General features: G+C 42.3%; 2 protein-coding genes across 3 annotated transcripts in view; one reads left to right on the top strand and one right to left on the bottom strand.

Annotated features, from left to right (window-relative positions):
* Nucleotides 1-2,628: 2,628 nt before the first annotated feature.
* On the top strand, nucleotides 2,629-24,822 carry Pdia6 (protein disulfide isomerase family A member 6). The gene is made up of 13 exons (XM_026393262.2): nucleotides 2,629-2,744; nucleotides 9,128-9,269; nucleotides 12,330-12,387; nucleotides 13,011-13,137; nucleotides 15,984-16,090; nucleotides 17,539-17,669; nucleotides 17,987-18,101; nucleotides 18,577-18,717; nucleotides 19,589-19,673; nucleotides 19,786-19,858; nucleotides 20,845-21,003; nucleotides 23,170-23,266; nucleotides 23,974-24,822. Exons 1-13 carry the CDS (start codon nucleotides 2,726-2,728, stop codon nucleotides 24,040-24,042), a joined length of 1,323 nt encoding a protein of 440 aa, XP_026249047.1. The 5' UTR covers nucleotides 2,629-2,725; the 3' UTR covers nucleotides 24,043-24,822.
* The window catches only part of Atp6v1c2 (ATPase H+ transporting V1 subunit C2), a 48,770-nt gene continuing 47,638 nt past the window's right edge, over nucleotides 24,107-25,238 (bottom strand). For both annotated transcript variants that reach the window (XM_026393075.2, XM_026393152.2), the window contains one exon: nucleotides 24,107-25,139. In XM_026393075.2, the coding sequence (XP_026248860.1) occupies nucleotides 25,050-25,139 (90 nt within the window). In that variant the 3' untranslated portion in view covers nucleotides 24,107-25,049. The remainder of the gene's footprint in view (nucleotides 25,140-25,238) is intronic.

Below are 25,238 nucleotides of genomic sequence, written 5' to 3'. Positions count from 1 at the left end.
TAGGTGGCTTCTCTCCCTCCCATTCTTTGTTTGACTGCTTCTACAAATCCTTCCGGACTCAACTCAGAGATTGTTCTTCACACCCACTAGGATGGCTAAGATCCCTAACATGGCAAGTTCACACGGGCGAGGCTGGGGAGAAACCGTGTTGCTCATGGGACACGTCGCTGGGAGCGTATAAAATGGGGCCACTGCTGTGGAAATCCGACAGCTCCTCAGAAAGTTAAATGTGAAATGGCCACAGGAGCCCACAGTGCCCCTCTGAGATATGTGCCCAAAGGCATTGAAAACGATGACTCAGATTCGTGGGTGCCCATGTTCAACGCAGCATTACTAACAGCCCAAAGGTGAGAACCATGCAAATGTCCATCCGCAGATGACGGGAGAAGCAAGCGTGGTCCACCACAAAATGGAAGAGTATTCAGCCTCGGAAAGAATGAAATTCTGACACCTGCTGCAGCACAGGCTGACCTTGAAACACAAACGTACTCTGTGTTCTGTGCATGCAGTAAATGTTGGCCCCACTGTGAGAAAGAAGGGAGGTAGGTTAAAATGACAAATTGTAGGGCTGGGGATGTGGCTCAAGCGGTAGCGCGCTCGCCTGGCATGCGTGCGGCCCGGGTTCGATCCTCAGCACCACATACCAACAAAGATGTTGTGTCCGCCGAGAACTAAAAAATAAATATTAAATATTCTCTCTCTCTCCTCTCTCATTCTCTCTTAAAAAAAAAAAATGACAAATTGTATGCATATGTTACCAGGTCAGCACACAAACACAGAAGTTATCTTTTCTGGGCTCCATTGTACCAGAGGCTTCTCTTGGTCAGAATGCTGCAGTATAATGTGCCTTTGTCTTCTCTGGCCTCTGCTGGCTGTGTGCTCCCTGAGCCAGTGGCTGTGCCTGGGACAGTACCTGACATAATTAGGCCATTAATATGTGCTTTATTTTAATGAAAACAAGAAATGAATGACACCCACCCTGGTACGCTTTTGGAAGCCTGTCAGTGTAGGGGGTGCTTCACAGAGGCACCCGTGGGGTGCTCTGCATTTATCCCACAGCCCAGAATGGCCCTATGCCTGGGAACAGTTTAGCAGGGAGTTTTGCTTGTGCCTCTGTTTCTCCAGGACAATGAGCTCTTAGGCAGATTGGGACAGAGACCACACGTGTCAGGGAAGGCATGAGTGGGCGTTGGCCACTCTATCAGCAGGCAGCTGTTTTGAGCTGGACTGTGGCCCTAATAGCCACAGTGCTTTGTGCAAGCTGTGATGTCGGGGGTCCCTGGGGCCCAATTAAGACACTGCCATGAACCTGGAGGAAAGGGAAAGGAGGAGGCCCCTGAACGTGGGAGGACTTAAACTCCCACAGCAGTCAGGAAAGGAACGACTTTCTAGGTGAGAGGAGAAGGGCCTCCCTGTCATTCAGTCCTGCAGAGCCGGCACATTTCAAGGGGAATCGTGTAAAGCACAGAACGGTGTCAGAAAAATAAGCAGCTTTTCCGTCCAGCGCCATCCAGGTGGAGAAGAGAAGCCTGGCTGTGTCGTCACAGACCACAGCCTGTGCTCTGGCTCCACAGAGCCCTGGGATGACTGCTTGGGCTTCCCTATGACTCCAGTGGGCCGAGTGTGGCTGAGTCTGGTGTGCCTGACAGAACTCCAGGGGCAACTGTAGGGCCACTTCCTCCAGGAAGACCACCAGCCAGCCATCACCACTCCCGGACGCCCTTGCCAACGAAAGCTGTGGCCAAAGTTAGCGCCCTTCTTATGCAGAAATTACTGCAGAGAAACTACGGATACAAAAATAAATTGACCATGTCCACTTCAAACACAGGGGAGGGATCAGAAGGCAAAGACCCAGGGGTCTCGCTTTACTGTCTAGGTCTAGAATACTTTACTTTTGCACACTTCACAAAACATCTGTCCACGTGAGCGCAACGCTGGTCCCGACCCCCCCCCCCCCCAGGACCACGAAGGGAGCCTGCGCGGGAAGAATCCTGCGGTTCCAGCGCAGGTTCCAGGTTCCAGGGTGACTGGGGTCCTGCCTGGGAAAGGCTTTGTAGTCGTGGGCAGAGGACATCGGAACTCAAAGTAATTCAACAAAATCAAGACGTGTTGAATCACCTGGCGCACGGACGTGCGTGGCAAGTGGCTTTAATTGATATACGTGGCCACAAGAGGAATTACTGTCCTTTATTTAATAAGGGTGGGGACACACCGAAGGCCCTCTCCCGTGATAAACGGGATGAGGACCAGGAGGCGTGAGGACCGGGAGGGTCACGTGAGAGGAAAGGGAGAAAGGAACGAAGAACTGAGAGAAGAAACCCCCAGGGCCGGACTCTCCGGGAAAGGCACCCACAGCTGAGGCAGGACTGAGGCGGCCTCAGAGTCCGGCTGGCCCCGCCCCGCCCCGCCCCGCCCCGCCCTCCGAGGCCCCGCCCCGCCCCCGCCGTTCTTCACCGCCCCGTCGGCCCCGCCCCCTGTCGTCCGTCACCGCCCCCTTGAAAAAAAACCGAACCGGTGCCCTCTACCCGGCCGTTCCCCATTGGTCAAGAGAGTGAGCGAAGCCCGCCGGGGCCAATGAGCCGCGGCCACGCGCGGCGAGCCCTTCCGGCCCGCCCCCGCCGGCCGGCCCGCCGCAGCCAGAGCGGCCGAGGGCGGGACGTGATCGCGGGGGCGCGGCGGCAGAGCTGAGGCGGTGACGGCGCGGACGGACTGACCGGTGCTCGGCATGGCTCGCCTGGGGCTCGGTAGGCGCGGGCCGGGGACTCGACCTGCAGGGCCGTGCGCCCCCTCGGCGGGCTGCGGCCGGGAGCGCGCCTAGCGTGCGGAGACCCGCCCCGCCTCGCGCACGCGGCCTGGCTCCGGGGTGGCGGGCTCCGGGCCGGGAGGGCGGGCGCGGGGCCTGGGGGCCGGGAGAGGGCCGCGGAGCAGCGCCGGGGCGTCGGGGCCGGGGCCTCGCGGCGAGGCCGGGTCCCGCTGCGGCCTCCGCTCCGGCCCGCGCGTGCGGAGCCCCGTGTGTGCGGTCGTGCCACCTTCCGCGCGGCTCCCGGTTCTGAAGCCGAGGTCCGCGCGGCTGCCGTGCGCGGGGAGCGGAGCTGACGACGCAGGAGCGCTTTCAGGGGTTGGACCTCTGAGCCGCGCGGCGGAGCCCGGGCTCCGGAATTATGTAAAGGTCCGTTTTAGCGTCGACCGGGCGCGAAGTCGAGGGTCCCGGGCGCCGCCCAGGCGCCCTGACGGTGCCTGCCCAGCTCGGGATCCAGCCCCCCCAGGTGACCGCAGCGAGTCACTGGACTGCTCTGTGCCGGGCTTTTCCCACCGTGTCCACCTTTTAGGGTTGGCAGTAGTACCCCACGGGTGTTAATGAGTTAGAAGAATCTAAAGAGTAAGATTTTAACAACTTGCCGTATTAACTGTGGAGAGAGGAGATGAGGGAAGAGATTTGGGGTTCCCACGAGCGAATTCAGACGAGAAATTCTGTTTCTGTTAGTTAATTCAGTCAGCCTTTGGGGGGCCCTTTGGTTTCTGATAGTGGGCTGCTTTGGGACCGTGTACTCTTGCCCGCAGACGGGGGGCAAAGCTGGTCCTGGTGTGAATTTGTACCGCCCTGAGTCCTGGGGAGGAGTGGGGGGCCTCGGGCTGCAGAGCCATCCGCTCAGATTCTCCACACTCACACGTTTCGGCGCTATTCATTATCACTGAGTTGATTGGCCATGTGAATTTTAGAAACAGCATCACCGAACTACTTTGTCATCTTAAATGAGCTCAGTATTTTTGTTTTGAGGGAGGACTGGAGGGGAGCAGTTATTGGCTACTTTTATGCTGTGAGTTTTTACATGTTCACCGTAATATGTTTGACTTCTTTGTAACCCCATCAGGTTAAGTAGGACGTGTCCTTTTAAGTAGCTTAGGCCTCGACCTTTTACCATTGGATAGCCATGTATAGAGGGGAAACTCTTAAAATTTAAAGGCAAACAAAACTCCATCACCATTACCAAGGAAAAAAATAATCCAAGACCATATTATGCTGAGTGTCAGTAGTTTGTCTTTGTGTTGAAAAAAATCCCACATGCCTTTAGTGACTCCAGCCTGCAGAGGAGAGTAGGTTTATGGCTGTCCCTGATTGCCATGAGAAGTGGAAGAAGGTAATTCTCCTGCTGGGGTCTACCTAGTGATGCTCCAGGGGAAAACACTACATTCTCAGGTCCTTTGGTCCAGAGAAATCTGGGTTGCTTACCCCTGTTCTATCTCATTCTAATTATGTGACTTCAGCAAGTTATACTTTCTGTGTGTCCATTTACCAATCTACAAAATGGACAGTATGGTACATACCACCTAGAGTTCTTCACTGAATTAATATAGGTAGAATGTTGACAGCATTGCTGGTATACAGCAATATAAATGTTATTTCTATTTTTGTCTCATAAAAAAAGTAAAGAACCTAGTTTCTGGATGGTAGTTGGTCAGCTCTCAAAATGTTAGCCATACTTACTGATCTCCATTGCAAAAATTCCTCTTAAGGAAACAGTAATATTTTGGGGGGTGGGGAGTTTAACAGTTTTCAGCGTTGAGCTACTAATAGTGAAAACTTACAGTAGTAGATAGGCAGCATGGTTATACTACTGTAGTTGCATGTGTAGTCCATAATTATGGAGTAGAATTCCATGGGGAATTAGCCAGGGCCAGTCTTCATTTTACCCTTATTTAGAGTTAGAACTCTCTCTGCTTGATTTACTTGCTTTGTAAATACATCAAATTCTACTAAAACTTTTTTGTAAACAAAGGAGATTATTTGGAACTAGGTATTGAACTCAGTGGTGCTTCATCACTGAGCTACATTCCACCCCTTTTTATTTTTTATTTTGAGACAGGATCTCCCTAGTTACTCAGGCTGTTCTGGAACTTGGGATTCTCCTGCCTCAGCCTCCAATCAGTGGGATTACAGGTGTTCACCACTGTATCTGGCACAAAGATTGCTAAGTAGCACTGTCATAGAAATATAAGGTAAACTTTGTATGTAATCCAATTTTAAGTTTTCTTGTAGCCACTTTTTTTTTTTTTTTGAAAGAGAAAATGAAACAGGTAAGTTAGTTTTCATGCAGGCATGTGCCACATAAAGATGCTTCAGTTAGTGGTGGAGCACATCAAGGGTGGTTGTCCCTTGGGATTACACCACCTAATGAAGTCCTAGCTATTGTAGCTTGTATAAATTTGATCTGTGATATTTGCACAATGATGGCACATTCCAGCTACTCTGGAGACCCAGGCAGGGGGGTCATAAGTTTGAGGCCAGTCTGGGCAATATAGCAACTTATTTCCTATGTAATTGTTTCAAAATAAAATTTAGAAAAGGGCTAGGGATGTAGCTCAGTAGTAGAGCACTTGCCTAGGATGTACAAGTCCCTGGGTTCAGTCCCCAGCACCAGAAAAATAAATAGATAAATGATGTGTTTCTCAGAAAGCATCCAGTCATTAAGCAACACATACTTTTATTTACCCAGTATTTTTCCCCCGCCAAGTCTTTGAAATGTAGTGTGCTGATTTTACGCTTAGAACACATCTCTGTGTGGGGTAGCCATGTGTGGCTAATGGTACCATTTTGGATAGCACAGTCTTTGAGGGAATCTCACTGGTTGATTTGATCTCCAAACACCCTCAACCTTGCCCACCTCTTAAAATAGGTGAGAAGGCCATCCTGTGAAAGTCTCCTCCATCACTGACGGGGTTCCCTGTCTCCCCCTGGACGTTCAAGTGTTCCCTCTTAAGCCTCCCCACTTCACATTTTTTTCCTTTCATGCTCAAATCACTTCCATCTTTAAAAAGAAACCCTCCTTTTACCCCACACTTGCTTGCTCTCCCCTGCTCATTGTAATGAAATGTTTCAAGATCTTCTATATTTTTCTTTCCATCTCATTCCCTCCTACTCTCTCCAGTCCTCTGCAGACTGGCTGCTGATTTTCACTACTCCCTCACACCTGCAGGTGCCCCTGACTTGGTTGTCATTAAATCCAGTTGGCCCTTTCTGTCTTCCTGTGTTATCTCCCGGTAGCATTCATTACTGTTGCCCACTCTGTATTTCTCTTGGTTTAGGGGCTATGGCTTTTGATGAGTAAAGTCTGCAGTTTTATTTCATAAGTTCTTACAGCATTAACTGTATCATTCAAATACAATATTCTTGAATAATATAATTGTTATTCATGCCCAGGCCTACTAAACTATTTTATCTTGAGCACAAAAAGACAGCATGGTTTAATGGGAAAACTTGGAAATTGGAGTCCGAGAGCTGTTTTGCCACTTACTATGTTGCATGACCCCAGGTGGGCATTCTCCTCTTCCCTCTCTGTTTATTTGCAAAATGAGCATAATTCCTGCTTTCTAGTAGTAATGCTGAGAAAAAATCAAGTGTTTTAATATATGTGAAGTGATGTGGAAGTTGAAAGTACTGTATGGAGGATTTAGCCACATGAAAATCAACACTAGTATATACTCCTTCCAGAAGACATTAACCATTGGGATTCTAAAAAGTTCTATTTGAAATCTTCCAATTTCTAGCATATGAAAACATGACTGAGATGCCATAACCACACTACTTCAAACTATAGGCCATGATCACTTAATATGCTGAGTCAACAGAATAAAAGAAAGAAAGAAATGATGCTCTTCACACATGCTGAAAAGATGGGAATATACTTTTTGTTAAATTTTTCTATTTGTTTTAATTAGTTATACATGACAGTAGAATGCACTTATGCACTTTGATATATCATACATAGATAGGATATAATTTCTCATTTTTCTGAGTGCACATGTTGCAGATTCATATTGGTCATGCAGTCACATATAGACATATAGTAATAATGTCTGTTTCATTCTACTGTCTTTCCTTCCCCACATCCCCTTCCCTTCCCTTCCATCACTTCCCTCTACCTAATTTAAGGTAACGCTACTCTTCTGTAGTCCTGTCCCCCACCCCCCCATGCTTTATTGTGAATTAGCATCCACATATTAGAGAAAACATTTGGCCTTTGGTTTTGTGGAATTGGCCTATTTTGGTTAGCATGATATTCTCTAACTCCAACCATTTACTGGCAAATGCCATAATTTTACTCTTCTTTAAAGCCTAGTAATATTCCATTGAGTATTTCTTTATCCATTCATATTGAGGGACACCTAGGTTGGTTTCATAGTCTAGCTGTTGTGAATTGAGCTGCTATAAACATTGATATGGCTGTGTCACTATAGTATGCTGATTTTAAGTCCTATGGGTATAAGTCAAGAAGTGGGATAGTCTAATGGTGATTCTATTCCCAATTTCTGAGGAATCTCCATACTGCTTTTCATAGTGATTGCACCAATTTGCAGTCCTACCAGCAATGTATGAGTGTGCTTTTTTCACCATATCCTCGCCAACATTTATTGTTGCCTGTATTGGTACAGAATAGAGGATACAGAGACAAACCCACAATATGGTTATCATACTAGACAAAGGTGCCAAAAACATTCACTGGGGAAAAGATAGCATCTTCAACAAATGGTGGTGGCCAATCTGGAAAACCATATGTAGCAAAATGAAATTAATCCTCTATCTCTCACCCTGCACAAAAATCAACTCAAAGTGGATCAAAGATTCAGGCACTAGAACAGAGACCCTGCACCTAAAAAAAGAAAAAATAGGCCCAAATCTGCACCACATCAGCCTAACAAGACTCCTAAATGCAAGAAGTAAAATCAAGAGTTAATAAATGGGACAGATTCAAATTAAAAAGCTTTTTCTCAGCAAACGAAACAATAAAGTGAGGAGAGATCCTACAGATTGGGAAAAATTTTCACCACTTTCACCTCTGATAAAGCATTAATCTCTAGGATATTATATAAAGAACTTAACACCAAAAAAAAAAAATCAATAAATGGGCTAAGGAACTGAACAGACACTTCACAGAAGAAGAAGAACAATCAACAAATATATGAAAAAGTGTTCAACATCTCTAGCAATTAGAGAAATCCAAATCAAAACTAAGATTTCATCTTACTCCTGTCAGAATGGAATAAACATTTTTTAACCTCACAAGTGTATCTATTTCACCCCAAAGTCAGCATCATATAAATGTGAAACATTTCTGTTATGATCAAGAACAAGCCAAGGATATTCTGTATTTAAAATTGTCCTGGAGATAATTAGGAAATTTTAAAAAAATATATATATATATATATATATATATATATATATATATAAACTTAAATGGTGGTGAAACTTTAGTATTGCCGGTTCAAAAAACTAAAGTTCTTAATATATTAGTAAATCAGTTCAGAATGTTTTCCTGTATAATTGTTAAAAATTGCATTTCAGCTCCCAGAGTAGCCAACAAAAATATACTTGATCCACACTGTTGCTAAACTATGCTATTAATAATAGGAAACCAATATTCTCCCTTTTACATCTTTCACATGAAAATGCTAAGCTCTTTCAAGAGTGCCTAAAAATGTGCTAAACATTTTTCTGAAAAAGTAGAGACAAAAATATTTGCAGTAGGTGCAGTGATGCATGGGTATAACCCCACTGGCTTGGGAGGCTAAGGCAAGAGGTCACAAGTTCAAAGCCAGCCTTAGCAACTTAGTGAGCCCTTGTCTCAAAAAATAAAAAGGACCAGAGATGTGGCTCACTGGCTAAGCACTTTACAGTCATCAGTGGGAGAGATGATTCTTTTTCACTTCAAAAAATTTAAAAAGTAGGGTGCTAATACTGCAGGTGAATAACATGAGGGATAAATGTTGTGTGGATTATGCAAGGTCATGCAGCTAGAGGTGATTTCCTAATGTAGGTCCATGCCCATAGAGTGGTAACAATAGTCATAGGATGGTTGTAAAGGAATGAAAGTTAATTTGTGGAGTGCACTAAAAATGGTGCTTAAAGTTTTTTCCACTGAAGTTCAAGAAATGTGAATGGAGACTCTCCTTTCACTTGTTTCTCAGCGCAACCCATGGGAGTGAAGTCCAGAGACTCCAGTGACAGCAGGGAGGGCAGAGGGCAGTGTTGAGCCTAGGCCATATTCTGTGAGAAGGGCCTGGGTAGGTTGGAGAGGTCTCTGGTGGCTATGAACTGTGCCTCATTGGTGTGCTTTTGTCTTTATTCTAGGTCTGGTGAGCTGTACCTTCTTTCTAGCAGTGAATGGTCTGTATTCCTCCAGCGACGATGTCATTGAATTAACTCCATCTAATTTCAACAGAGAAGTTATTCAGAGTAACAGTTTGTGGCTTGTAGAATTCTATGCTCCATGGTAAGTGCAACAGAATGGTGTTATTTATGGTGCTTTACACATTGGGAAAAATTCTGTATAAGTGCCTGGTTTTATTCTGACGTCTAGTTTATATAAATTATTGCTTGCTTAAAAGAAGAAGAGAGGGAAAAGGAGACTGCAATGTTGAGTCTGTTAAAGGCCCTAGAGAGTGAGTCAGTTAAAAAAAAAATGGGTGGGGAGGTTGAGTAGATAATCATTATAAAAAATAAGAAAGGAAAAATTCTTAATTTAAAGAAAATCTGTCCTTATAAGGAAGCTAGCAAGATAAAGGTGGAAAGGAAACTAATTTTATGAAGAAAGAATCTTGAGCAAAGGGAAAAATAAATGATGGATTCCTTTTTGTCTCTTGAAGAAGATTGTTTTCTGAATATATAATTAGAAAATCTGGTTTAATTTAAAAATTCTTTCTTGGGCTGGGGATGTGGCTCAAGCGGTAGCGCGCTTATCTGGCATGCGTGTGGCCCGGCTTCGATCCTCAGCACCACGTACAAACAAAGATGTTGTGTCCGCCAAAAACTAAAAAATAAATATTAAAATTCTCTCTCTCTCTCTCTCTCACTCTCTCTTTTTAAAAAAAAATTCTTTCTTGCCTTATATTCATTACTGGGAAAGCCCTGTGATGATATAATTATTGTTGAACAAATAGTACATAATTGTATGTGGTCAGAATACAATATTGCACCAATGGTATTGTTTATGTGTTTAATGCCAAAAAAAAAAAAAAAGTAGAGGCAGATCAATGAAAACTGCAAAATGTGCATGAGACAATCGATGCTGTAAAGCAGCAGGCCACACGAGGGGGAGACGCAAGCCCTGCCACTGCATGTCTGTGAAGATGAACTGTACAGTGAGCTGACGTCCAGAGGGACCTTCACAAATGTGAACAGTACCTTGAAGCTTGAGGAAGGCATAGCAAAGGAAATTATTACTATCAAGTTCTCATAACTTGATGAAAAGTTTTTTTCTGCATTACTTTAATTTTTTCTTTTGGTAGACCATGAAACTGAGTTTGGGAAGCTCAACACTGATTCTCATGAAGTGCTTTACTGATGGTTCAGTGTAGCAAATTGAGATAAAATTTTGCTGCCATATTGTGAATTATATTTGTCTTAATGCCTTATTTTATTTATTTAGGTATCAGGGATTAAACTCAGGAGCACTTAACCACTGAGCTATATCCCCAGCTCTTTTTTTTTTTTTTTTTTTTTGTATTTTATTTAGAGACAGGGTCTCACTGAGTTGCTTAGCGCCTTGCTAAATTGTTGAAGCTGGCTTTGAACTCACAGTCCTCCTGCCTTAGCCTCCAAGCTGCTGGGATTACAGGCTTGTGCCATGATGTCTGGCCTGCCTTTGCTATATTTTAAAGGCTTCTTTGTTTTTTCTTTGTTAAATTTAAATGCTAATTTCAATATGGTTATCTTGTATAAATAGTAATTGTATTAACTGCTATGTTGTTTAAAACTTCTATGTAATTTTTGCAAGTTCAACTTTTTTAATCATTTGTGTCATGGGTAGTTTGTTTTTGATAACTGCAATACAAGAGAACATTATTATAAAACTATACCAGACAGCCTAATTGAGAAGGCAGGATTTGGGGTTGCAGGTGTAGCCCATTGGTAGAGTGCTTGCCTAGCACCACAAAAAATAATAAAGTTGCACTTGAGAAGGCAGGATCTGGATCTGGTGGATTATTATTGATATTACACTGATGAAGTTTTACTGCGTACTATTCTAAATACGAAAAATGTCTAATTAGAGCAGTTTGGTGCTTGGACTTCTTTGGCAGACTGGTGAAGGATTCCAAAGGATTCCTTCATAAAATAAAGGCTTTACATGTGTATCCTGTGGGATTGCAAAGGAAAACTAAAATGTTGAAACATGGTTCTCAGAATATTGAAATAAATCTTGACATGGTAATGTAGTACAGATAGAGAATCCCTTATCCAAAATGCTTGAAACCAGAAGTATTTGAAATCTTGGAGTTTTTCAGATTTTAGAATATTTGTTTAGATTTTACTAGTTGAGCTTCCTTAATCCATAAATCCAAAATTTTGGAGTTTGTGTCAGTGCTCAAAAGTTTTAGTTTGGGGATTTTGAAATTGGGGATTAGAGATGCTCAACCTGTACTTCTTTACTAGGACAGTAAATCTGAGCTGTGGTTTTTATTAGTGACAGAGTCATAGTACTCATTGGCTTTGGAATGATATTTACATTCACAATTGAAGACAAATACTCAGTTTCACTTACAGGTTAGTAAAAAATATTTATTTATTTATAGAGTGCATTGATTTGTCTGCATATTGCCTAACATTTAAATTGAAGAGGTATGTGCTCTGATAGTCTCTGGTTTGAGTCCTCTTTTCTTATATAATCTGAAGTCTAAGCCCTGTGAAAATTTGACTTCTATGTTCTGAATATCTCATCTGAGCAATAAAACATACCATGTATAAATATGTAAAAGCAGCATTTCAAATATATTTCAAATATTAGGGCTGAGATTAGGCCCCTGTAAAGTGATACTGTGTAGTGATTAAGAATGTGATATCTAACTGGATATAATGATATCTGCCTATAATTCCAACTATTTGGGACCTGAGACAGAATGATCACAAGTTCAAGGCCAGCCTCAGCAACTTAGTGAGGTCTTGTTGCAAAATGAAAAGTAAAAAAGACTGGGAATGCTGCTCAGTGATAGATTGTGCCTCTGGGCTCAACCCTGAGTACCACAAAAATAAATAAATGAGGAGGATTGGATCAGGGAGTGTCAAGCTTTAAGAGGTGTAAGAGGAGTGGCTTTATTTAAATTCCTGATTTATTCTATCTCTTTTACTAGGATGATATGAAAAATGATTTTTTCTTTAGTGAATTACAAGACATTTCATTACTTGTGACCATCACTGATTCTGTTTTATTAGTGCTAGTCCTCCTCTCAAGCTCCCACCCTGAGTGCATCTTACTCAATAAGACCATTGATGGATGTTTTATGAATTATAAATCAAAGACTTTAACTGTCACCCTATTTGTGTTTTCACCCTAAAGGTGTGGTCATTGCCAAAGATTGACACCAGAATGGAAGAAAGCAGCAACTGCATTAAAAGTAAGTTTCAAGCCAGGCGGTGGCATATGTCTGTAATCCCAGCAACTCAGAAGGCTGAGAGGAGGATCACAAGTTCAAAGCCCATCTCACTAACTTAGCAAGGACCTAAGCAACTTAGCAAGACCCTGTCTTAAAATAAAAAAGGACTTGGGATGTAGCTCAGTGGTTAGGAACCCCTGGGTTCAATTGCTAGTACCAAAAAAATAAATAAATTAATTTCGGAGATGCCCACGCTCACCTGTGTGTGTCTAGGTGAACAGATAAGTTTAATGCACAATAGGAAGCTGATTTTCACATCAGAGTTTAAAACACTGCTTCTGCTGCCAGAATCACGTGTGGGGGATGTAGAAATACACATTTTAGTTTTTATGTCTGTTCATTCTGCTTCCCAGGTAATGTATATCATTAATGCTGGCCAGACTAATCCTGGGGGCGGCAGAGTTACCTCCCTAAGCTGGGCTTGGATTCACCCTTCCTGCCATTTAGGACTCTCTTCTGGTGTTCAGTGCTACAACACTCAGTGACCTTATTTGTCAGCCTCACCCAGCCCTTTACCTGTGTGTGTGTATCAGATGATGTTCTAGTTGAAAGAAAAACAGATTAGTTCTTTTCTATTTCCACAGGATGTTGTAAAAGTTGGTGCAGTTGATGCAGATAAACATCAGTCCCTAGGAGGACAGTATGGCGTTCAAGGATTTCCTACCATCAAGATTTTTGGATCCAACAAAAACAGACCAGAAGATTATCAGGGTAAATACCTTTTCTCACTACTCCATTCCCCTGTAAGTGAGAACCTGGGGTTCTATAACTTGTCAGCCCTGCTACCACAAGTTTCTCAACCTCTTTGTTCCCAAGTTTTCTTATCTATAAATGGTGTAGAGAGATTCCTACCCCCTCTGAGGGGGTTCTGAACATTTAAAGTGCATGCAGGTAAGTTTTTAAATTATGTGTTCTATTCAGTTGGTTGTTTTTGTTTGTTTGTTTCTATTGTTACAAAAAGATCTAAAAAGAACAAATTTTAGAGGAGGAGGAGTTTATTTAGGGGCTCATGGTTTCAGAGATCTCAACCCATAGATGGTAGGCTCCATTCCTCAGGGCTCGAGATGAGGCAGAACATTATGGGGGAAGAGGGTGGTGGAGGGAAGCTGCTTACATGATATCAAGAAGCAGAGAAGCCACTCATCTGATACAAAGTATATACCCTAAAGGCACCTCCCCAGTGACATACTGGCTCCAGCCACACCCTATCTGCTTTCAGCCACCACTCAGTTAATCCCACCAGGAGATTAATTCACCAAAATTGGGTTAAGGTTCTCATAACCCAATCATTTCTCCCTAAACCTCCTTGCATTGTCTCACACATGAGCTTTGGAGAACACCTGATGTGGTAGAGTGGTCACAGCATGTACATGGCCCTGTGATACATCTCCAGCACCATTGAAAGAAAGAAAGAAGATCACAGATTATTATATTTAAGATCATCAGAATTATTAGGTTGGGCCCAGGTTCGTGGTTTTAATGAAAGTATTGGACATAATGTATTTAAAGCTTAAATTGTGGCTGATTTGATTTAAAAATCTTTTCAAAGATTTGCTCACATGGGACATAAAGTGGCTAAGCTTGTCTGCCACCATAGCTTTGTGTGAGCAAAATGTGCCTGTGGAGCTGAGTAGGAGAGCCAGCATCACAGTAAAACACAGAGTCATTGTGATCCCTGCTGTCCACCTAGCAGAACAGGGAGGCCAGGCATGCAGAATCGGAGAGTACTAGCTCAGAAGGCTTAGCCCTGCCTTGCATGACTGCTGGCCTTGCCACACTTGGGCCTGAAGCTAAATAGGACTTACTCCCTTTGAGCTTGCTCCTTATCTGTAAAATGAAAACCCTATTTTAAGCTGTGAGAAGTTTGATTGAAGTAGTACATACAAAGCATAGGAGACCAATAGTTGGTGGATATCAGTGTAGTTGGTACATCTCCAATCTGAAGGTTAGAATCCTTGGAGATAAGGTCTTAGACAAAGGATTTCTTCTAGACTCTTCAGCTCCAAATCTCAATAAAACGATCAGTTTCATATTTCTGAGTAAGCATATGTTTTGGAATAATAATTTGTTAAGTTTGGCTATTTTGAATAAAATAAAATGTTTAGAGCGTTCTACTTGCTGCTATTTTTGTAAATAAGATTTTTCATAACACACTACTGTTCTTTATATATTATTTAAGGGGTACATTCCAAGACACCCAGTGAATGCTTTTACAGCAGGACCGAGGGGTTGCAGTAAAGATACTTATGTCTGGCCCCTTAGAGAATCTGCAGCTGCTCACCTATTATGGAGAACACCTCCCTTTCCTTAGTCCAGTTCTGGGATTTGGCATATTCCAGATGAAGGATTGGGGAAGGGGCCCTGGTTCAGGTGGTGGAGCTGTCTGAAGTAGGTGAGGGGTGGAAGGCTGTGGTTGTGGTGAGTCTAGCCCTTCTTTATGAAGGTATAAAGGGACCGACTAGGTAGCTGCAACCCAGCGAGCACTACACTACTTAAGCCTCTGGAGTGTCACTGTCAGTCGTCCCTTTTCCTCCCTCTATTTGCAAGGGGTACATTCCAAGACACCCAGTGAATGCCTGCAACCATAGAGCATACTGGATTTTCCTACACATTCGTGCCTTGATTTATAAATTAGGCACAGCGAGCATTTAACAATAATCACCAGTAACAGAATAAAGCAGTTACAATAAACAGTAGTAAAACTTATGTAAATGAGGTCTCCCCACTTGAAAGATGAAAGACAAATATTTTCCTACTATTTGACCACAAATAACTGAAGCCATTGAAAGTAAAGATGTGGATAAGGGGCTACTGTACTTTATTTTCTTTCTGTTGTGAGTTCTGAGGTGTTCTCACATGTTTTTATCTCTTCCTGGGCAGTTTGATTAGAATGCTAAAGAAAAGGAAAAAAAGAAACTTTATGAAGAGATTATATTAGAGCTTCAGGCCTTTGAGCTCTGAAGATGGTCTCAAGGGGTTTGTAATCTCTACCCTTCTGGGCCAGTTAATAGCCCTTCACTCCTGAGCACATAGTTCTGGGCAAACTTCTAAGAGCTATTGTTATTTTGTCTCATTGAGTTTTAACAGTGGTCTTTGGTTCTTATAGTAAGTGCAACACAACAGCTGGCTTTTAAGCAGATGGGGAAAAAAGAGGACTCTAGTTACTTGGTTTCAAAGACACCTTATGTCTTATCTTTTCCACACTTTTCTAGAATAGTTTTTTCTCTATTTGGCAATTTTCCTGCTTTCCTAACTAGATTACATTTCTTATTTATCTGTATACACATTAGTTGTTCAGTAGACATTTGTTGATGGCAGTTACAAGTGATCAAACGGACTTCTTGTATACATTAATAGCCTAAAGTGAAGGATGAAAAATTGGCTTTCCAGGTCTGAAGTGTAGTCTGTGCTGAGAGTGTTCTGGGAGAAAGGTTTAGCATGAATACTTGTGTAGTTTGAGCCTTTTGCCGTCAGGTGGAGGTCTTGAGACAGTGATTGAGAGACACTTCCAGGAGGCTGGGCTGAGGATTGCCTGACTCTCCTTTGCTGTCCTGCAGGTGGCAGAACTGGTGAAGCCATTGTGGATGCTGCCCTCAGTGCTCTGCGCCAGCTTGTGAAGGATCGCCTCGGGGGAAAGAGTGGTGGATATAGTTCTGGAAAACAAGTAAGACTGCATAATGTCAGTTTTTAATATATGTCATGATTCAGTGTGGACTTCTTGTAGAAGGTAGATTTTTTTCCCCTAATATTTTAAAATCAGTGAACTGTCCATTAAAAATAATAGGGAGCTAAGCACAGTGGCAATCTCCTGTAATCCCAGTGGTTCGGAAGGCTGTGCTTAGGCAGGTGAATTGAAAGCCAGCCTCAGTAAAACTAAGCAATTCAGTGAGACTCTGTCTCTAAATAAAATACAAAATAGGGCTAGGGGTCTAGCTCAGTGGTGGAGTGCCCTTGAGTTCAATCTCTGGTATTCCCAAAAAAATATATAATAGTGGATTGGGTCAGCTGATCTTGGAGGGAGCCATCCCCCAGACTGCTCATTTGGACTCCTTAAAATCACTAGTCTTGCCATAAATCCAGTCACTAAGAATGAGGTCCCATGATGGTATCATAGGCCTGGGGATGAAATGGGAGAATTTGGACTGCAGAGGAAGAATAAGCTCCAAGCCAAGGGAGCTGACTCTGGGATCTCTTGGCTGTCACCATTCAGAGGGGAAAGGGATACCAGCTCCTCTCCAGATTGCCTGTGGGCAAACACAATGAAATCTGTGTGAGTTCTTGGCCAGTATCTGTGGCATTCCACCTGAAATCCATGGAAAAGTCTACATGAAAGAATTGGAAAGAAGAGGAAGAACTAAGACATTCTTGTTTTAGAGATTATTGTTTTAGATGCCCTTGTATGAAATATGAAACTTTCCATTTAGAAGACCAGTAAAACTAGCTTCTTTATACAGATTGAGAACTACTCAAAGATTCTAAGATCTTGCCTTTTATTTCAGACTTAGACATTTAAGGAGCACAGTAGCCTGGCAACAGAAAATAACAGTGTTGCTGGCTGCTGCTTAAGTTAAGTGCCAAAAAAAATTCTTGGAAGGGAAAAAAGAAAGAAAGAAACAGGAGGTCTAGCAGTGTGGCTTAGTAGTATAGTACCTGCCTCATCTGTATGAAGTCATGGGTTCCTTTCCTAGGACCACCAAGAAAAAAGAAAGGAAAATGTTCTTTTTAGCTTTCTTGAATGACAGTGACTTTACATATGAAATGTAGTGAATTTTAGTCATGTAGAATGTCCTGGGCTAAAGTGGCAACTGTGCTTAAGTCTGAGCAAGAACAGTATTCTTGTGGTTATGTGTACCATCTTGAGGTTTGTCTTTATAAAAATACAGCAGGTGAAAGAGTTTGAGTACAGATTACACGTTACACTGAATGTATTCATAATTATTTGAAAATGAAGACTTTACCAAACAAAACTAATAATAAGGAATACCCCCAATTTGAATAACAACTCTAAAACTGTTACAATGTAAAGCTGTCATCCATGTATATTTATATATTTAGAATAGGAATGATGTTCTTTTGGGCCAGGTTATAATTAGACAATGTCATAAATTACAGGGCAGAAGTGATAGTTCAAGTAAGAAGGATGTGATTGAGCTGACAGACGACAGCTTTGATAAGAATGTCCTTGACAGTGAAGATGTGTGGATGGTTGAGTTTTATGCCCCTTGGTGTGGACACTGCAAGAAGTAAGTACTTCCCTGGAGCTGTCTGTCCGGCACCATGCTTTCAGTACATTCTCCCCCTGCTCACTTTGAAGGAGGTGAACTAGAGAGCAGATAATCTCTGAGCTCTCCAGGAAAACCTGGACTCTAGATGAGTGTTTAGCATTGACATCAGTGTCTAGGGCGGGCAGTGAAGGGCTGGGAAGCAGTTGTGAAGGCTAGCATCATTTCTTTTGTGAAGCTCCACAAGATGTTACAGGGATTGGGCAGAAAGGCACTGATCAGTCAAAGTACCTGTGCTGTGGGTTAAAAGCACTTCTAAGATGCGAATTTTTCTACAGCTTAGAGCCTGAGTGGGCTGCTGCAGCCACAGAAGTAAAGGAGCAAACCAAAGGAAAAGTGAAGCTGGCGGCTGTGGACGCCACTGTGAATCAGGTGCTAGCCAGCCGATACGGCGTAAGTGCATGAGGCTCGTTGATTTATTACTTCAGGCCTCCCCACAGGCTGGGAGTGGAGATGTCGAACCATTTTGTAATGAACAGACTTAAGTCCCATTATTACCCTAACTCTTGAGCCTGGCACTCCCGGGGTTAGGGTTCTTCATACCACTTGAACTGAATGAAGCCTAATGGATGGCTTCAGCTGCCCCTGCCTTTTCAAGTTGTGTACCTGGCTTTTGGAAGTTAGTCTGTCTGTTTTAGAGCATGTAGACTGTCTTAATCAAATATCAAAGGCTTGAATAAGGTTTGGCTGAACCTTGCAGTCAGATTATTAAAACTCCATAATTGACAGCACTCTTGAGCCTTCCATCTGACATTGATGCAGACTGGGGAATATTTTTGTTATGGTAAATGATATCTTAGAAACCATTAAGATTGCTTGGGTTTATTTGTTTGTTTTTTAATTAAATTTAATTTGATTTTAAAAATAGATTAGAGGATTTCCTACAATCAAGATATTTCAGAAAGACGAGTCTCCCGTGGATTATGATGGAGGGCGGACAAGGTCTGACATAGTGTCCCGGGCCCTTGATTTGTTTTCTGATAACGCCCCACCTCCTGAGCTGCTTGAGGTAAACTACTTGATCCATTGGTAGTAAGGAAAGATTTTCCAGTCTGATAATAAGGAATATTAAAGCAGAAATGACATGGGCTTTTTTTGTTTGTTTTAGGTCTGTTCAATTTAAGCTTTTTTTTACTTCCTTTTAAAAATATTTTAGGGGCTGGGGATGTGGCTCAAGCGGTAGCACGCTCGCCTGGCATGTGTGCGGCCCGGGTTCGATTCTCAGCACCATATACAAAGAAAGATGTTGTGTCTGCCAATAACTAAAAAATAAATATTAAAAAATTCTCTCTTTCTCTCTCTCCCTCTCTCCCTCTCTCTTTAAAAAAAAATATTCTAAAGTAGTTTTGAACTTCCAAATGGAAAAAAAAATCTGGTAAATTTCGCTTCTTTTTATAACTTTCAGCATTAAAATAATTGCACTGTGAGCAAAAACATACATTAGTTTCTTAAAAATAGAGTTAATTCAGTTATTTTTACGCATAAAAAAATAGCCAACATTTATTGAGTACCTAATCACAGAAGGGGCACTACATAGTGCTTTTAGGTAGATTTTTCTCCTTTAACTTTCACATGAATGCTGAGAAGTAGATACTGTTTGTATCTCTTTTACATATGGGGAAACTGAGGCACAAAGCTTATGAAAATATAGTCCATGTGGTTATAATCTGTTTAAATGAGTGAGTATTCATTATGATTTCAGAGACTGTATGCAGTAGGTGCTCCAGAAATCTTGTATATTGGGTGTTTCTATACAAGGAAGCATTATTTGGGAGGAGTCTCCTTGTCTCTAATGGAAGTGCCAATGCTAAGCCTTTGTTTTCATGCTTACCTGGTGTTGTGCAGCCTTCCAACTGTCCCTTGTCTTCTGGGTCCTATAGATAATCAACGAGGACATTGCCAAGAGTACGTGTGAGGAGCACCAGCTCTGCGTTGTGGCTGTACTGCCCCACATCCTCGACACAGGTGAGCCGAGAGAAGCTGGTTCCCATTGACTGTCCTGTGCCAGGGAGAACACTTTGTAAATGGCTCAGTCTTATTTTTTTATCTTTAACATTATTTTGTTCATTAAAATCAGGAGCTTCAGGGAGAAATTCTTACTTGGAAGTTCTTCTCAAGTTGGCAGACAAATACAAGAAGAAAATGTGGGGGTGAGTTATGCAGCTTCCCAATGTGTGTTCGTAGATAGGGAGTGTGGGACTTCCTGAAAGTGGTGCCCTCTGTGTTTTCTAGGATGTGCTCCTCTCTTTCCTACTGTGTGCCTTATTTAAGATAGAAAAATAATTGACATTTAGGAGGGGGGAAGTCAAGGAGCTCTTGACTCACAGCATATATTTTATTTTTATCATAGTTATCATATTTTAACTCCAATGGTGACTGGAGTTCTAGGTTATTAACAAGCAAAAATTAACAATGTAGCTGAATTGTAGTACTGCCTTCAAAGACTAAATAAAGAAGAATACAGGAGTAGGGATGTACTCAGTGGGAGCCCTTGCCAGGGAAGGAATGAGAAAAGGAGGGAGTTTCCTTATCCACCTTTTGTGGGGTTTGTTTGGTTTTGGTTTGGTTTTTGGTACTGGGGTTTGAACCCAGAGGTGCTTTACCACTGAGCTACGTCCCTAGGCCTTTTTATTTTATAAAACAGGGTCTAAGTTGTCCATGCTGGCCTTGAACTTGCAATCCTGCTTCAGCCTCCCAAGTTGTTAGGATTACAGGCATGTACCATCATGCCCAACTTCCTTACCCTCCTGAGTGGGGGGATAGATCTAGGCAGATTTACGACAAAGTATGTCTCTGTCTTCCCGTTTCTCTTCTTGCTCCTCATCCTTAGTATCCAATACTTCCCCCAGGTACCTAGTGCCCTCTGCTGTCCCTCTGACAATGACTTTGCCCCTCCTCCATTTGTTCAGCATATATGTCATACACACCAAATGCAGGAGTATGCACTATAACACAAATGATATTGGTGGGATTCAGGTAAAAATGGGAAATTCATATAGTTTTGTGGACATTATGGGGACTGGGACAAAATAATCTTAAAATACAGCTATCCACTCCGGGGACTTAAGATCTACTAGCTAGACTTCTAACTGATTTAAAAGACATCTTTGCCCTAAAAGCCCATGTGCTTTTCTAGGTGGCTGTGGACAGAAGCTGGAGCCCAGAGTGAACTTGAGAACGCACTGGGTATTGGAGGGTTTGGATACCCTGCCATGGCAGCCATCAATGCACGCAAGATGAAATTTGCACTTCTAAAAGGGTCTTTCAGTGAGCAAGGCATTAATGAGTTTCTCAGGTAATTTCTTATTTCCTTAGTTGTTTATTGTTTGATCTATTTGGTTCTATTGTGGTTTTTCATTTTAAACTAGGTATGTATAAACCAGCAATAAATGGAATTTTTTTTTATTCAAACTTAGAATTCTATGTTCCTAAAGTAGAGCTTTTAAATTGGTTTCCTATGCTTTATTCTCTTTTCATGGAAATACTCTACATAGTGTGCCTAGTCACTCTCAGGCCTCCTTGTTGCCCTTCTGTGCACCCGGCCTTGGGTTCATTCCAGTTCTCATAAAGCTACAGGCAGCCCTGTCTCACCCACTCCCACCCTAGTGTGCTTTGTACTGCTGACCTCAGGTGATGTGGTTTCCATTTCTGGTTTTCATTCGTTTTGGAATGAGTTACTTGAAAATGGGTGTGCTTACTTAAGTCACTCCCTCATTGTGCAGACAACATGCATTCTCAAGTCACAGCCATTTATAGAACTGACTCCTCTGCTATGCAACTTATGCTAAAACTGCCTTGATCGTCTTTAGGCAAATATGAAGCCTTGCCCAAAGAGATTTTGTTTACCAATTCTTGCTTCCTTCTTTGTTCATTTCTCAGCCACTATATGAAAAAAATGACATTAGTTTTATACACATGCACATACCCCACCTCCTTATTTATTTTAATGGGATACTAGTACTACCTCTTGTAGGACTCCTATATAGACTTTGGTGACTATATAGTCACCAGAAAAAGTGCCAGGGACAGAGTACACATCTACACGTAGCTGTTATTTTTAAAATCTTAAGAGTATTACATCCATCATGATTTGAATAATGGGAAGAAGGAGTTACATTAGAGGGTTTGTTGTAAATCTGCTCATTTAGAAATTATTAGAAATAAAGCGGAAGGTAGGTGTATGTGAGAAGCAATAAACATGACATCAAAGTGGATATTTTAGGGCATCTTTTTACTTTGCATTTGCCTTAAGCATTGTAACAAATGGAACTCAAGGTATTAGATTTTTCCTTTTTTTTTTCCTTAATTTTTTTTTTTTGAGTTATTATGGGAAAATTCAATCATTGCAAAAGCAGAGAAACTAAACTAAAGGTCTTTTTTTCTACTTGTTTTCAACTTCAACAGCTAGCAACTAAAGCCTTATATTATCATCTGCTTCTACCAACAATATTTTAAAGCAAGTCTCCTCCTGTCAGCTGTAAAATATTTTATCATGTACTGCTAAATGACAGCTTTCAAAGACAGTCATAGTACTATTATTGTACCTTAAACAACTAAATGATTTGAACTGTCAATCATCTTAATTTTACGGTTTATTTCATTTCCAAATGAAACTGTACATTCTTGCCAGTTAATGGGGTGTTTTCATACAAAGTTTAGGAACTGCTTAAGTTTGTGATTTGTCAGAGTTCTGTTTATTCAGTTGTAAAGTCGGGATTTTCAGAATTTGAATACAGCTAAATCTTGTTGCTGTTACTTCATCCAGTTAATTTCACTGCTGTTGCCTTGAGTTTCTGTGGGTTGTTGGATGGTCTCTATGTATCTGCACTGACAGTATTTTGAGCTCTGGTTTTCCAATGGCCAGATTATAAGAAGCCTATGGTATTTTTCAAGTGTAAATGCTCACGCCTTACTGCTAAACAGATATGTACACCAGCTCTCTGCCAGCCCTAGCCCTGGGTTTGCTAAAACCACTCACCTCACTAGTGAGTTGACATGCTCTGTACAGTTCACAGTCTTATTAAGGCTGCACAGGGCTGGGGATGTGGCTCAAGCGGTAGCGCTCTAGCCTGGCATGCGTGCGGCCCGGGTTCGATCCTCAGCACCACATACAAAGATGTTGTGTCTGCCAATAACTAAAAAAAAAAATAAATATTAAAAATTCTCTCTCTCTCTCTCTTTAAAAAAAAAAAAAAAAAAAAAAAGGCTGCACAGTTTCTAGGTTTTTAAGAACTGTCTGATGCCTGGCTTTAGCAGATGGAAAGGCCTCAGGAGCATCCTTTCTGGCTCTGTGGTCCTTGACTAGAAAATAATACTGTTCACCAGCTGCCTTTCAGGAACATACCGTAGCAAGAAATGCCTCGCACACACAGGGGGCATGTCATTCCTCTGCTCATCCTTTTGACAGTTGATTGATCAGTAGTCCATCATAAATGCGTGTATTCTGCTCTTTTTCCCCAAGGGAGCTGTCTTTTGGGCGTGGCTCCACAGCACCAGTGGGAGGTGGTGCCTTTCCTGCTATCACTGTAAGAGAGCCCTGGGATGGCAGGGACGGTGAGGTAAGTGCTGGTCAAGGCCAAGCTGCACAGTTGAAAAAGTCCCATTTTCTTTCCTGAGGCTTCTGTGTTTCTGTGGCTGGAAATCAAGTCGTCTATCTGCCAGACCCTGGGCTGGGAGCTCCTAGTGTTCTGAGTCCTGCACCTCTCCAGAGGCTCTTTTCCTAAAGATGCTCTTGCCTATCACATGAAAGAGCTGCACAGCCTTTTGGGCTGTCACCAGTGACCATTTATTAGGCTGTTTATTCAATTAGTGCAAGTTTTTTTATGTTTCACTGATCACCTTAAATTCCCATTGAGACACAAGCAGCAGCTTACCACATAGTAGGCAATTTGGATCTATGTAAATCTGGGTAGGCTTGACAAATGTCCAACTTAAAGTCCAGTGGTAAGGCCGCTTTCCTTATTGTTCCCCCTAAGGTGAACACATGACCTGGAATTCATATATTTTGTCTCTGAGAAATGAAAAACAATTCTTCAAATTCACATTTCTATACAATTCTGACCCTTGTACCCTCCCCTGGCTTCCCAGTTCTCAGTGTTTACATCTGTATGATAATGGGCACAGAGGAAAAGGAAGAGCTGGCCAAAGGGACATGAGCCTGCCATCTGGGGACCTCTAGAACTTAGTTTGTTCCTTGTTACAAGAGAGGGAGGACCTGTCGGGGGGTCTCCACCTGCAGCTCTGACCATGGCTTTCTGTCTCCCAGCTTCCTGTGGAGGATGACATTGACCTCAGCGATGTGGAGCTTGATGACTTGGAGAAAGACGAATTGTGAGAGCCACAGCCCAGGCTTCAGATCATTTTCTTTTCTTGAGAGTGAACAGATTTTTCAGCAGTGAAGGAACGTTCTTTACAATCCGACTAATCTACCAGTGGCCTTTTTAACCAGGAAGTAACACTTGATTGGTCATTTGAAAGCACTGCGACAGTGAGCTTTTGCATCTCAAGAAAACTTTGAAAAATTCTATGAATTGTTGTAGCCAGTGAATTGGATTGTATTCTCACATAATATTTTGAAGAAAACTGGGCTGTAGAAACATTTTCCCTCCCCCTGATGGCTGCTTGAATGTTCTTGGAGGCTGTTTCTTATATATAGGTTTTTTAAATGTGATTCCTTCATTTGAATATCAATGGCTTTTTCCATTAAAGAATAAAATGATATTTTGGACAATGCCAATACATGTATGAAATTAGTGTCCACATCATACAGAGTCTGATGTTCAGCAGTAAATTAATGTCATGAACTGATGACCCTGGCTCTTCCTCCCCATGAACCTTTTTTAAAACGGAAAACAAGACCTCTTTGACTCAAATGCTGCCTTGGGATGCCCACAATGCAGAGTGCACAAGGGAACTTGCTTGTCAGATGAGATCTGCTTCTCCTGCTCCCAAATTTGTCTTTGGGCTGTCACCAGTGACCATTTGTTAGGATACCTGGTTATACAGTTAGCTCAAGGTATTTTATGTTCCTACTGATCTTCCTTAGAACTTAGTTTGTTCCTGTGCTACAGGAAACATGAAAGCAGCAGGTTACCACATTATAGGTCGTTCAGATTTACATAACTCAGAAAAAAAATCAAGTTTTGAATTATGTTAGAACATAAGAGACTTCAAAGGACTGAGCATTTTATTGTAACTTAAAAAAATAAATACACTGTAACTAACTTTTGTGAGCACTTTCTCTGAAAATCACAGTTCTGTAGGACTTCATCCTTTGCCTTAGAGAAAGCGGTGTCTGCACCCACAGCCTGCCTGTGAAGCCAGCTGTGCCCGCTGGCCTTCCTAGTCAAGAAGGCCGAGGTCAATGTGGAAGTAGACGTAGGGGAAGTAGTCTTGGTTACTGAGTTGCAGCCCAGGGATCTCCACAGACGCCTAGGAGAGAGGACACGGTAGTGTTCTTAGTACAGAAACAGCTTTTCCTTTGTATTTTTGAGGAAACTTTCCAGGCACTGACCACATGTTTGGGCCTGC

Source organism: Urocitellus parryii, chromosome 12 (assembly GCF_045843805.1).
Source record: "Urocitellus parryii isolate mUroPar1 chromosome 12, mUroPar1.hap1, whole genome shotgun sequence".
Lineage (NCBI taxonomy): Eukaryota > Metazoa > Chordata > Mammalia > Rodentia > Sciuridae > Urocitellus > Urocitellus parryii.
The sequence above is the reverse complement of the archived record's forward strand: the minus strand, read 5'-3'. Positions and strand labels throughout refer to the sequence as shown.